Source organism: Sceloporus occidentalis, unplaced genomic scaffold (assembly GCF_023333645.1).
Source record: "Sceloporus occidentalis isolate IW3139 unplaced genomic scaffold, rSceOcc1.0.p SCAF_9, whole genome shotgun sequence".
NCBI classification, from domain to species: domain Eukaryota; kingdom Metazoa; phylum Chordata; class Lepidosauria; order Squamata; family Phrynosomatidae; genus Sceloporus; species Sceloporus occidentalis.
The window spans coordinates 20,760,974-20,774,403 of NW_028316989.1; the positions used below are offsets into that span (position 1 = coordinate 20,760,974).

The following is a 13,430-nucleotide window of genomic DNA, read 5'->3' on the forward strand; positions in this document are numbered from 1 at the left end:
GATGGCAAAAGTTATTAATGAGCAAAAACACACAAGCTAGGAGAAGCTGTAGCAGTTTATATTTGCATGAGCCTGCTGGGAAGGGCAAGGTTCTGCGCCTGCTGAGTTAAATGAGTGCAAATTACTTTTGAACTCAGTTTGCAGCAATTGAAGTGATCTGAGAAAAAGGGGAAAAGTGGGGGAAGAGAGAATATTTTAAAAACAGTTCAGAAAGTGGACAGCAGAAGTTTAATTGGGACTGTCCCAGCCAAATTGGGATAGTCAGAAAGCATAATGATTACATGGTTCTGCTACCCACATTTTCTCTCCTTATCCCTTTGCAATTAACACAAACTATGGTTCCCTCGTAAACTAGGAAGCAAAGCCACCATGTAACCACCACTGAAAATCCCAGTTATGAAAGAGTAACATGAAAGAATCTAAAAAGCCTTCAAAAATGAATGTCTGCCCTTTACTACTTGTCTCACTGAATAAAACTGCCCCTACCAAAGAATCCACTAAAGCTTTAGAATGATTAATCTACAGATTATAAAGATGACAGGTTTAGGTAAAAAAAACCTAAAGTTTAAAATAAACTGTTTGTCCTTGAATACTGCTTCCCAAGCTGTGGGTTCCCTGATGGTGCTGGACTACAGCACCCCAAATCCCACACCAGTGGCCATGCTGGCTGAGGCTTCTGAGAGTTTTAAGTCAAATATCTAGGGAATCCAGGTGGGAACCTCTGTCATGGACAACATGTTTTCTTCGTTGATGTGCACAATAAACTTAAACTGACTCAAAGAAGATTATCGCACCGGGGTTAAAACGTTCCCCAGTGCGTTCTAATGGGGTGAGCACAGAACGTGACGGGAACCCAATGGGGCCCAGAACGCTAGTTTGCTGCACAGCGGAACGCCGCCGCCGAGCGTTCCCGTCAGGTTCCCATTGGATTCCAGGGGACGCCATTTCTGGGGATGGTTTCAAAGTGCCCCCAGAAATGGCGTCCCCTGGAGCCTGGTGGGAACATTTGGCGGCGGTGGCGGTGTTCCGCTGTGCAGTAAACTAGTGTTCTGGGCCCCACTGGGTTCCCGTCATGCTCTGTGCTCGTCCCCGTTAGAACGCACTGGGGAACGTTTTAACCCCAGTGTGATAATCTTCAAAGAAACTCAGACAGAGGGAAGGCCAAATAAAAGATGCAGTACACTCAGATGCATATATTGTATTTCATTGCTGTGTACATCCCATAAAGAAAAGCAGGATAAACATCTAAAAAAGGAGAACACGATGAAACACAGGACATGAAACAATATTGATAGCAAGGCTCTAGTAGTTCTGTTACTTTTACTCAGCTGCTAATCACTCAGCTGTCTTTTTATCACTCAGCTATCTTATTTACCAAAACTTGATCATAAAGAGAATTCTTCCCAGGTTAGGTAGCTGTGCTGTTGGGAGAGGGAAATAATTCAACCTGTCATATTTTGCAAAAATAAACTGTTGCATACCTTGAGTTCCTGTTTGGGCTCAATGTTTTTAATTGTAGTGAAATAAATATGATGGCCATATTGATAAGCTACTAGGTTCTGTTCCAGATGATTCTGTGCAGGTCGCACAAACATCATCCAGTTGCAAAGAGCCTCACTGGACAGCTCAAACCAGAGGTCCTCCTGTAGGTCCCGGTCTTTCCTGTCACCTTTGTCAAGGGACACCTGAAGATAAATTACATATAGACACAAACACAGATTAGTATGATGACATACTATAAACAGTTTTGATCTTGAATAGTGCTAATCAATCAATCTTTAGGATGATGACAGAGAACACAAGGCTGATGAACATAGAGAGATTTGACATATTTCTTTCTGGCCTACCCCATAGCTATACTGAGTCACACAAATAATTATTATCTCACATGTGATGTCTATTGTGCACCAGCCTGAAAGAAACAAGTATGTTTGGACCTTTTATATGTGGGCCTGCCATAGATTATGTTATCTCAATTCATTTACTTCAGTTGACTGACTCATGTCTGCTACTGATGCTTTTAAGTATGCATTCACTTTTTAGACCTCACCTTTTCCTTCACTGCATATGTGTACAGACTCCTTTAGGGCTGCCAGCATCTATGGGAAACCATGGTTTTTTAAACTACTATACTCGCTGAACACACTTTTCTGATTTTGGAAGCTAATGAGGATCAGGCCTGGTTAGTACTTGGATGTAAGTCCACCACAAACCTTGGGAGATCTTCAGGTAGGGTTAGAAAAGAATTACACTGAAAATCCTGAAGACTCACTACCAGTCAGTTGGCAATACTGGGACGGATGGTTCAACAGATTATGTCAATATAAGGCATGCTTCCTAGCAGCCATAAATGCCTAATGACAGGCTCCATAGCCAGTTCTTAATATCCTGCTCAATATTTACATCAAAAAATGAGTATGAAGCAAGGCTATGTGGCTCTGATTTAGCATGGGCTAGGGGGAAAAAAGAGAGATTGCTGAACTGATAAAATGTGAAACATCTCAGTTTGAGTCTCGGCACAAACATTAATATTTTCTATGAATTCTGCAAGAGAATGAACATGAATTCTGCAAACAGAAATCTATGTTCCCTGCTGTTGTTTGTAATGCCCACTTTAAGAAATTTAAGCTTCAGGAATCAATGGTTTCTGTTGTTCCAGTAGGTAGGAGTTGAATCAACAAATTTCAACAAAAGTGATTTCTTCCTGATTTTATGAAGTATACAGCAGATGGTCTCAGAAGATGATGTGCTCTTCTTCTTTAGATGTTTTAAGTAGAGACTGAATGGCTACTTATTTAGAAAGTTGTAGCAGCACATTTCCTGTCTCAGTAGGGAATTAAACCTAATGACTTTTGATACTGCATCAACTTCTATGATTCTGTGGACACTGAAGCCTGTGCTTGTATGTATGTGTATATGTATGTACGTGCACATATCTCTGTACTATTTATCTTGCACCAAAGTGGCTTCTATTAAAATGCATGCCTCAATAAATATGTCAGTCTTTAAGCTAGCATAAGACTTTTCTGTTATTTCTGATGACTGATCTGTCCCCAAGGAAATGGAATTCCAGCATGACAATGTAAATACATTTCTCCTATTCCACGGTAAATGTGCTTCTTAACTCTGTAGATTTGCACAGGATGTGTACGGATGCATGTTTGTATTTTCAGTGCATGAATAAATATAAATCCTTTCAGGGAATACACTATACAAACTAAACATGCTTCTCAGAACAGTTAGTCTGCATAAGATATAGCTGGGGAACTCTCACCTTTAGATGGATATAGCAGTCTTTAAGCTCTGATTGCCTGACCAAAGGTCCTTCTACAGGGCCAAACTGTGTGCGCTTGGGAATGCGTCGTTTGGAAAACACTCCTCCTAAGAAGCGGTCTATGTAAAGCACTAAAGGGAGACTGGCTCTTGCTCTTGTCAGTACTGGCCGGTTTGGGATTGGGTGCAAGGGACCATGTTTGGGGCAAACTGAAGGATGTGCATTGTTGCACTCTTCACACCCTGAAAGACACAGATAGAAATACATCACATAATGCGACATTCACTAATACCGAAAGAAGTCACAGAACTTAACAACTCTGATCCGAAAACCTGTAACTGCTATTTCACACATTTTAACTACCTACATGGTCCTCCTTCTAAGCCAGCTTTCTCCAACAGGTTGTTTTCCAGTTGTTTTGAACAACAGTTTCCATAATTCCTGCTGTCTGAGGCTGATAGGAATTACAGTGCAAAACGTCTGGAGGGCACCAAGCTTGAGGACACTGTTCTAAATGACTTTTTTTATTTGAAAGGGTTGCCCCTTAACAGTAAAACACAGAGTGTGAAGGATGCCCCATAACTAAAACCAATCAATTGAGCTCAACTATGTTTAGATAAGTGCATCAGGTAGGAAAGAGGGAGGCTGCTTCCCTTTTCTCTGTCTCCCCTTATCTTCTTCTGAGGAACAACACTACTCAGCAGTTTACTTTTAATGAAACCATCTTTATCCTAAAGATCTAAGGGGGAAAGAGATGTACATCAGCTAAGAGGAAGATGCCTAAGGTCCTGGGAGTATTCCCTGCCATTCACTCTCCTCTGCCTTCCTCAATCCCCTTGTATAACACAACAGAGTAGTATTAAAAGTTCTGGAACATCTACACATTGGTACTGAAACAGAATCATCCTGTTACACTAGCAATTGTAGGCTTGCATGGAATCCAATATCAGTACAGGCTTTGGCCACTATAAGCAACTGGCAGCACTTGTTCCTGACCCAACACCTGGATCAACAATGGTAGCTTCAAGACACCCTTTGGTCTATTATAGATTTTATTGGAACTAAGCTCTGATGGACTCAAGCTATTTCCAGAACTGGTCCCTGATAGATGATAGATAGATAGATAGATAGATAGATAGATAGATAGATAGATGATAGAGCTAGCAATACACACACACACACACACACACACACACACACGCAAACACAATGGGTTTGGATTCATTTACAAATTGCATTGGTAAACCAATAAGTAAAAGAGGGCAATCTAAAAACAAACCATCTGCTTCTTCATATGCTTACACAGGTCATTGGGGTCAAAGGGGCGAGGTGGATCTGGGTCCCATTCATCCATGTCTGTATCTTCCCCTTCTTCTTCCTCCTCTTCTTCCTCGTCCTCATCCTCGTCCTCATCCTCATCTTCATCCTCATCTTCATCATTTTCCTCTTTTGCTTCCATACTACCCATTGGGTTATGCAAAGATTCTAGAGGACCAGGATCATCCACAGCCTCCATAGGAGGCAAAACCTGGCTGTGAACTGGAATTGACACCTGGAAAAAAAGAAACTGTGCTGTTATTTGGAACAGCTAATGAAAAGAATTATGATCACTGAATTGCAAGATCCCACATCCCCACCATGCCGGTATTTCTGTTTTTGGTAGGAACTGTGTAAGGCACATACTAAGTGCTATTCTCTCTTTTCTACCTGCCATTTGAACAGCTCTTCCAGTCAAATTTCCACTGTCTTGTATTACTAAAACAACTAGCAAAACACCGAATAAAAAGGCAGTGTATGGCTATAATCTGTCCCAATCCCAGTAAATGTGGGATTCAGTATGTCAATTAAATATGTATATTGGATTGTGCGCTGCTGCTGCTACCAAAAACAACAATATACCATACATTTTTATTAATACTAGTATTATTATGACCAAATGTTTATCACTTATAATTGTTTTTTTACTGATATATAGGGGCTTCATGAAATTACCTCACTGCCACACCAGTATCCTTAGGTCCCACCTGAAGTAAAGTTGTTAAATTTATAATGTGAAGACCTTGCCTAGATTCTGGAAGGTATCTATTCCATTCTCGCTTGGTTCCAACATTTGCCCTTGTCAGATGAGGAAGCTGGACTCCAAAAAGGAAACTGTAGTGTAACAGAAGTGGTGAGGTGGTTAAGCAGATTGGTTCTTGAAATATTCACTCTGCTTTGGAATACTGAAAGGGGTAGGCAAGAACTCGGGGCTAGAATCAAGCAATTGTGCAGCACCTATTCTCCACATGGTTCGCATGCAGAGTTCAGAAAGTTACTTTTGAAAAGCAGCTTGTCCTTGTTATTCATTGCTGTCTCAATAATGTTTGCAAAAAACTTGCATTGCTTGTTATATTTTCATTAGTTTTTTTAAAAAAATCTTAGGTTTGAGAATAGAATGCACAAAATGTGGGAAATCCCTGTCAACATTCGGGAAAAGTAGCCAAGGAAAGTAACTTTTTATAGTAGTTGCCTTAATTATAAATGGTTACGTCCAAGCTCTGCTCAAATGTGAATGAAAACCATCAGATAGAACAGGTCTTGTGTGTGAAAATATCCATCAGACATAAGGCAATTAGTAGGCTCTAACAGGGCTGTGAAGATGGCATCATGGAGTCTAAGTTGAAGTCAGATATAATTCTGGGTAGAGTCAGTGTTGGAATCAGTAGATAAGTACCAAGTCTGACTTCAAAATAAAAAACATACCATCTTAAATGTTGTTGTTGTTGTTGTTGTTAACAGCCACCAAATTCACTTTGACTCACGGAGACCTCATGTATGACAGACCTCCATGTCATCCTGTCATCAACAGCCCTGCTCAGGTCCTGCAGACCCAGGATCATGGCTTCTTTGACTGAGTCTATCCATCTGGAATATGGTCTTCCTTCCTCTTTTCCTACTGCCTTCTACCTTACATTATTGCCTTTCCTAGTAATGTCTTCTCATGGTATGGCATCCCAGTCTCAGTTTAGTAATCTTGGCTTCTAGGGAGAGTTCAGTCTTGATTTGCTCTATTGCCTATTCATTTGTCTTTTTGGCAGTCAGTGATATTTGCAAAACTCTTCTCTGGCACCACATTTCAAAGGAATCAATTTTCTTCCTGTCAGCTTTCTTCACTGTCCAGATTTCACCACCATACATAGAAATGGGAATATGATGGTGTGGACAATCCTAACTTTAGTATTCAGGGATATGCCTTTACACTTCAAGATCTTGTCTAGTTTCTTCATATCCGCCCTTCCAAGTCCTAGTCTTCTTCTAACTTCTTGACTGCAGTCTCCATTATGATTAATGACTGAGCCAAAGTATGGAAAATCAATAAAATGTAAACTTGCCTGACCTTCTGGCCAAATGGAAACCATTCTGTTTCTCTGTATTCTGTCTGCCTTTTGTCCTGAGTACACTCTTAAAGAAATGGGTGTGCCATATTTGATTGTTCTGAAGTTATGCATCAGGACAATCAAATGTGGCACTTTTCTTTAAGAGTGATCCATAGTTGTTCATGATGTATATAATCAAAGGCTTCACTGTACCCAATAAAACACAGACTGATTTTCCTTTGAAATTTTTTGATGTGCTCCATTAGCCAACATATGCTTGCAATATGATCCCTAGTGCCTCTTCCTTTCCTTAACTCACTTTGTACCTCTGGCATTTCTTGCCTCAAATACAAGGTGACAGTCTTTGTTGTACAATTTTGAGCACCACTTTGCTTGCATGGGAAATCAATGCAATGGTCCTGTGGTTAGTACAATCTCTGGTGTCCCTTTTCACGGGGAATGGAATGTACTGTATACTGTATATACTCGACTATAAGTCAACCTCATGTATAAGTCGAGGGCAGCTTTGGGGGGCAAAATTATGGATTTTCATACCCTTGGATAAGTCAAGGGTGAAACTTTGGGACATGCAACAATGGATCTAAATGATGAAGCAAAGGAAAACAATGCCAAAGAACCTACGAAATTATGGCAAGGATAACTGTTTTGGCTCACACTAAAGACTGGATGGAAGAGAGAATAGAGGGAGGTCAGTGCTTCCAGGGCAAATTGCTCTCTTGCCTTTCACCAGGGGATGGTTCCCTTTTTAATAACAGTTAAAATACAGAATTTACATCGACACATGGATAAGTTGACCTAGGTTTTTGGGGTCAATTTTTTGACTAAAATTTCTAGACTTATATACACGAGTATATACAGTATACTCTATACGTTGACCTCATGTGTAAGACAAGGGCAGGTTTGAGGGCCAAAATTACGAATTTTGATATAACCTGTGGATAAGTTGAGGGTAAAATTAGGTGGTTATAACAAAAGATGTAAAGGTTGAAGGAAAGGGAAACAATGCAAAGAACTTACAAAATTCCATAAGGCAGGATGGATGAGAGAACAGAAGAAGGTCAGAGCTTCCAAGATAGATTACGCTCTTACCTTTCACCAGAGGATGGTTCCTTTTTTAAATTAGAGTTAAAGTACAATATTTATATTGACCCGTGGATAGGTTGACTCAGGTTTTGGGGGGCAATTTTTGACTAAAATTTCTAGACTTATATATGAATATATACAGTATATTGAGCAGATTTACTTCTGGGAAAGTTTTCTTGTTCAAATATTTTAATCAAGTGTATTTTCTTTTCTATCAATCTAATTATCTATCAATCTGATAATTCATGTGGTGATGTTGTGCTACCATTTTACTACAGTAAATTTGCTTTTACTAATTAATTTACACTGGCCATTTATGAAGGAGTTAGAGTTGCACAGTAGAAAAACAGAGGAGTCAGAGTTAAATGTCCTGGGCAATGGTGGGCAAGAGGTCAACCATCAGTCTATGGGTTCAAATGCCATAGGCACATCACTATCTTGATCCATGTAAAGTAAGAGCTTCTTAAGGACTTACCTTCATGAGGCCAAGATATGATTTAATCTTATGAAAAGTATTTTGTATTTAACACAGTAATACAAATACAAGTATATTTCTGTCAAAGAAACAGGTGTGTTCCTGAGCACTAATTTAACAAAAAAATTGGTACTAGAGGCAACATGGAAAGAATTGGGAGAGGTTTTTACACCACCACAAAGAAGACCAGTTCAACAAACCATTTATTCAAAACTACTAATAGGCACATGTGAAATGCAATAAGCAAGTCATAAAAGCCTTATGTTTGTCCACAGAAACATACTTCCCTCCTTCATCATCTTCCCAATGTTGATGCTGCTTAAAATGTCCCACCAGACAGCAGACAAGGAGGACGTTTGGTTTGGGCAGGAATAAAAGGACTTTGCTAAAATGAGCTTCTTTGTCAAGCTTTGTTAACTAAAGTATGCCTGTATTTAGCACAGAAAGTGGAGCTGAGCCAAAAGAATGCACTGAATCAGCAAACCTCTGAATCTTCAGAAAGACTTTTGGCAACTCAATATAAGCTGTTCCTTATTCTGTCATGAAGTGAAGCCACCCAGGGTCTCCATTTTCTACTTTAATTAGTTTGACATTAAAATGTGCCCTTAAAACAATCCTGCCTATAATTTTCTCACTCCATGAAAGAAGAGAAAACAACACTCAACGCACTTAAAATAGGTTTGAGTTAAGAAACAAGTTAATTAAAACCTAAAACCTTAATAACCAAAAGTCAGCTGAAAGGCAACGGTGCTCTGATATTACAGAACATTGTATACTATTTTATATAAAGAGAAAAGTTAAATGCCCATTATGTATAGAAGTCAATACAATGTGCCTAGGGAAACTTCTGAAAGGGAACCTAAGGAGCCACCAAAGGCCATTAAAAATAACTTAGAAAGCCTTACAGTTTTTCAGTACTAAATTAAATAAAGATTATTAAATAAAAGCCCAAAGAAATGTTTAAACAACACTGGGGGTAAGTACACTCTTCATTAAAACAACAACAACAACCAAACAAATTCAAATTCTGGACAAAGGTTTCTCAGATTTTCCTTTAAAAGCCTCTGCAAGATGAATAAATTATGCAACATTCTTCAGTCTGAATAAGTTGTGCACATCAGGCATACACACCAGTTTTGTACAAGGAGCAAAGCTGACCACTAAATACTTTCCCCCATACAACACAGACACTGGATTCTGAGATCTCACATGGCATCTCTACACTTGTATCTGAGTTTGTCTCTCCACTATCAACCACATTATCTGTGGAGTGGATATATGGATATATTACATTATCAGGATGCAAGATGCTGCGTGAGATACTTCCTGAAGGTGTGGCATGACAATAAGTGTACAGAATGCACTGAAGCCTGGACAGTGTCAGCAGCTTGCAAATTACATTGTAGGAAAGACTGAGATTCCTTGGAAGCTTATTGAAGATTCCTTAACAAGTAAAATTGGGCAAGATTTTCTGAAAAGTTGTTTGCCTCTCACTACCAGACCTCCCTGTATTGTCAGAGAAGCGCTGGATAGCTCTTTGGATACAGACTGGTAGAAGGTAAGGGTAGCATTCAAAGTGCTGGTTTTGACGAATAAAGCCTTATATGGTTCAGATCCTATCTCATCACGCTCATAGGTACATCTGGTGGGAACACAAGAGAGGGCCTTCTCAGTGGCTTTGTTAAGTGGCTCCCTGAGATCCTTGGATATAGGGCAGGATGTCAATATTTTAGTTAATAAATAAGCAAACAAGCCTGTAATGCTGTACCTAAAACAGTCAAGGGAGAAGTATTCTTCATGTCCCTTTAGAGATTTAAAAAAGTAAATCTCAATCTCTCTTTCTCTATCTATGGGCCCGAACAGACAAGCCAAAATAAAGCTGCTTCGGGTCACTTTGGAAGTATGGTATTTAAATGATGCATGTGTCCTAAGAGGCCGGAAGTCCTAAGGACTGGAGCACAGCTTTGGTGCAGCTTCTGGCCTCTTAAGATGCGTATGTCATTTAAACAGCATAACTCCAAAGTGACCCAAAGCAGCTTTATTTTGGCCTGTCTGTTCAGGCCCTATGTCTCTGTGTGTTTAAGGTTTAAAAACTCAGGAGTGAGAGACACAGCAGAGTATGTATGTGCAGCAGTCCAAGGTCTGGTGAAGCTTGTGTGGTGGGTCTATGAATGTTGAGAATTCATTTCCACTCCTGGGGTCTAGAGTAAACTTCCACATACAGACCAGGTTTACTGTTAGAGGTTTCAAAATAGAATTCTTTAAAAGTATCTCAGTGAGTATCATCATCATCATCATCATCATCATCATCATCATCATCATCATCATCCTCTTCCAGGCTTTTTCCCAGTTTGGGACTCAAGGTGGTTTACAACAGTTAAAACTAACATGGCTAAACATTCACAACATTCAAAAGCTAAAAATGTAATTAAACTGTCACAAAATTAAAACCAGTTAAAGCATTAACTGTTAAAAAGAAAACAGCTAGAAAATCCAGCACGTTATGCAAGGCATGTTCCCACTAAGCAATCAGTCCTCAAAGGTCTGCCAAAACAAAACAAAAAAAGGTCTTCACTTGCTTGTGGAAAGATAGAAGGTAGCATGCTAGACTGGTAACCTATGCAGCTGTTCTAGCAGGGGAGCGCCATGATCCCTGCAGCCAGCCATAGTCAACAGACTGACTGTAGCATTTTGAACCTGCTGACATTTCTGAAGTTTCCAAAGGCAGCCTCACATAGAGTGCATTATACTAGTCCAAATGGGATATAATCAAGGCATGTGTCACTGTAGCTAGATCCAATTCCTCATGGTACGGGTGCAGTTTTAACTGTGCAAATGTGCTCCTGGTCACAGCTGACACCTGGGCATCCAGGCACAGATCTGAAGTCAGTACACCCAAGCTGTGAACTTGAGATTTCAGGGAAGTGAAATCCCATCCACCACAAGCTGAATCCCTATACCTTAATCTGCCTCCCATGAACTACAAATGAATTTATTTCCCATTCCTCTTTTCTCTCTGGGATGATAACCAGACGACACAGCAGACCAGTGAGACAGCCAGATTTTGACAAGAAACCTGGAGTTGCTGATCTCATCCTAGAGGCACTTCAGGTCACCTCTGAGATTGAGAGAAAGACGTTTATACCATAAGCTTATGTACAAACATCTTTCTCTCAGTTAGTCTCAACGGTGCTACAAGATCTCTTTGTAAGTGACACAGACTAACATGGTCATGTCTTTGAATTTGACTACAGAGCACTGAGTGTTTGTGTGTGTTCACACTGCGATCTATCACTATAATATTTATAATAATTGTTCTTGCAAATGTTGTTTTTATTCTTTAACTGTGTTTGAATTTTTACAAAGGCCATAAGCAATAGAATTTTCACTAACTGACCTACAGGCTAGAAATTGTTATTGTAAAAGATACATACCGCAAACCTCCCACGTTCTGTATTAACTACTATTCCCATTTTCAGCATCTTCAATTTGATTTTCAAGCTAACAGAAAACTGCTATTCTAAAATGCTTCAAGGGGTGTGACCACAGCTGAATAAAGGCCAAGGAGAGGGAGATGAAAAAAATGAACACAATGATTATTCCTTACTGCCAAATGCACACACACACACACACACACACACATATGCATCATTAGCGAACCCCCATGCATGCTGGCAGAGAGGAGTGAACATCAAACTTGCTATTGTAAGGTTTCAGAACATTCCCCCTGTATTTGAGCAAAAACACCCTTTGTGCACTCATTTTTATCCCTTTACATATGTCGGAAGAAATCAAGACACAAAAACACAAAGGCTTTGGAAGAGCTAAGATTTAATAGCCCCTTTCCAAACCAGCAGGGACCTTGGTTATTATTTTAGCAGCTATAATGGTTCAGGGATTTCTTACAGGAAGAGGGTCCATGTAGCACCTGCAGGGATAGCAGCTGCTCTAATAATATGATAGCCGTTCACAAGCAAACAGGGGATTTCACCCTGGGAACATTTGGTTTGTTTACAGTGATGCTGCTGAGGTTATGCTTTTAAAGAGAGGCCTGAGATAACACATTCTGACACTTGTATGTTTTTCTTAGTATTAGCAGGCTGCAAAACGCATGCATGCAACTCCTTGAAATAACACAAGGTATGATTTGTTTATTCTGGCCTAAAGGAAGTAATGATGAATAGACCCAGTGCTCTCCTGTTCTCTGCACAGAATTCAAGTGCAGTGAATTACAGGGCTTACAGGGCTTAGTTTATACTGCTAAACAAATGTCATAAAAATGTCCTTGTGTTTTCAATAGAACCCATGGTGTTTTCTATTTATCCCACAAGTTCTTTGCTGATGCAAACAGGTCTACCTGAAAAGGGCCCAGTTCCCTTTCCAGGTCCATGAATACATCCATATTCAAAGTCCATTCCCCTGGATGAATCCTGTTGTGGTTGAGGTAGTGAGCCTGTACACTCAACTTTGGTTTCAAGTGGACTGCTGATATGGAAAGTATGTAGTTTTCCACCAAATGGAATAACTTTTTGTCTCAGTTATTAGTGGTATGGACCACAGTCCTCCCTGCTTCTTGATGTATGCTCAGACTGTCATGTTGTCTGTCACTATGCGCACATGACATCCCTGCACTCATGCTGCGAATTTGAGAAGTGCTAATCTCAATGCTTTCAGTTCCAAGTACAATGAGCTCGTGCCATACGTGGGCTTCAGTTCCGTGGCTTTCAGCATATGCTGAAGCCACGGTACAATTTAATGAATGGCTCACGCCCCATTATTTTCAATGGGGCGCGAGCATACATGATTTTCCCCTTACACGGGGACAGCAGAACATATCCCCCGTGTAAGGGAAGGGAGGAATGTAATTTATATTATGCCTGTTGTCTGTTACTATCCATGTGACTTGCATTGACACTTGTCCCCAACCAGTAAACTGGCATCCATTGTTATCCGCCTTTGGTCTTGTACTAATAATGGAACTCTCTGTACTAAGTTTCTGTTCACTGTCCACCATCTTAATGGTCTTCTTACATGTAATGGTATCCTCATTACATGATCTTGTTCTCCAACTGATGTGGAACTAGTAATTTCTGTAGACCCCTGGAATTATACCTTCCACATGGTACCAAATGTATTGTGGTATGTAATGTATTACCTTGGCCAGAACCATTAAATCCGCTGACTCTGAAGAAATCAACTTCATGTTGTATTTTTAATTTCT

The 13,430-nt window shown here is 39.9% G+C and overlaps 1 protein-coding gene across 6 annotated transcripts in view; it reads right to left on the bottom strand.

Moving 5' to 3' along the window:
* LOC149307015 (PR domain zinc finger protein 10-like) overlaps nucleotides 1-13,430 on the bottom strand; it is an 87,175-nt gene that overhangs the window by 41,433 nt on the left and 32,312 nt on the right. For 5 of the 6 annotated variants that reach the window (XM_089537614.1, XM_089537611.1, XM_089537612.1 and 2 more), the window contains 3 exons: nucleotides 4,577-4,826; nucleotides 3,275-3,516; nucleotides 1,482-1,685 (listed from right to left, as the gene is read on the bottom strand). In XM_089537614.1, the coding sequence (XP_089393740.1) occupies nucleotides 1,482-1,685; nucleotides 3,275-3,516; nucleotides 4,577-4,826 (696 nt within the window). Of the gene's footprint in view, nucleotides 1-1,481; nucleotides 1,686-3,274; nucleotides 3,517-4,576; nucleotides 4,827-13,430 lie in introns of those variants that run through there. The other variant, XM_089537617.1, reaches the window with a different exon arrangement.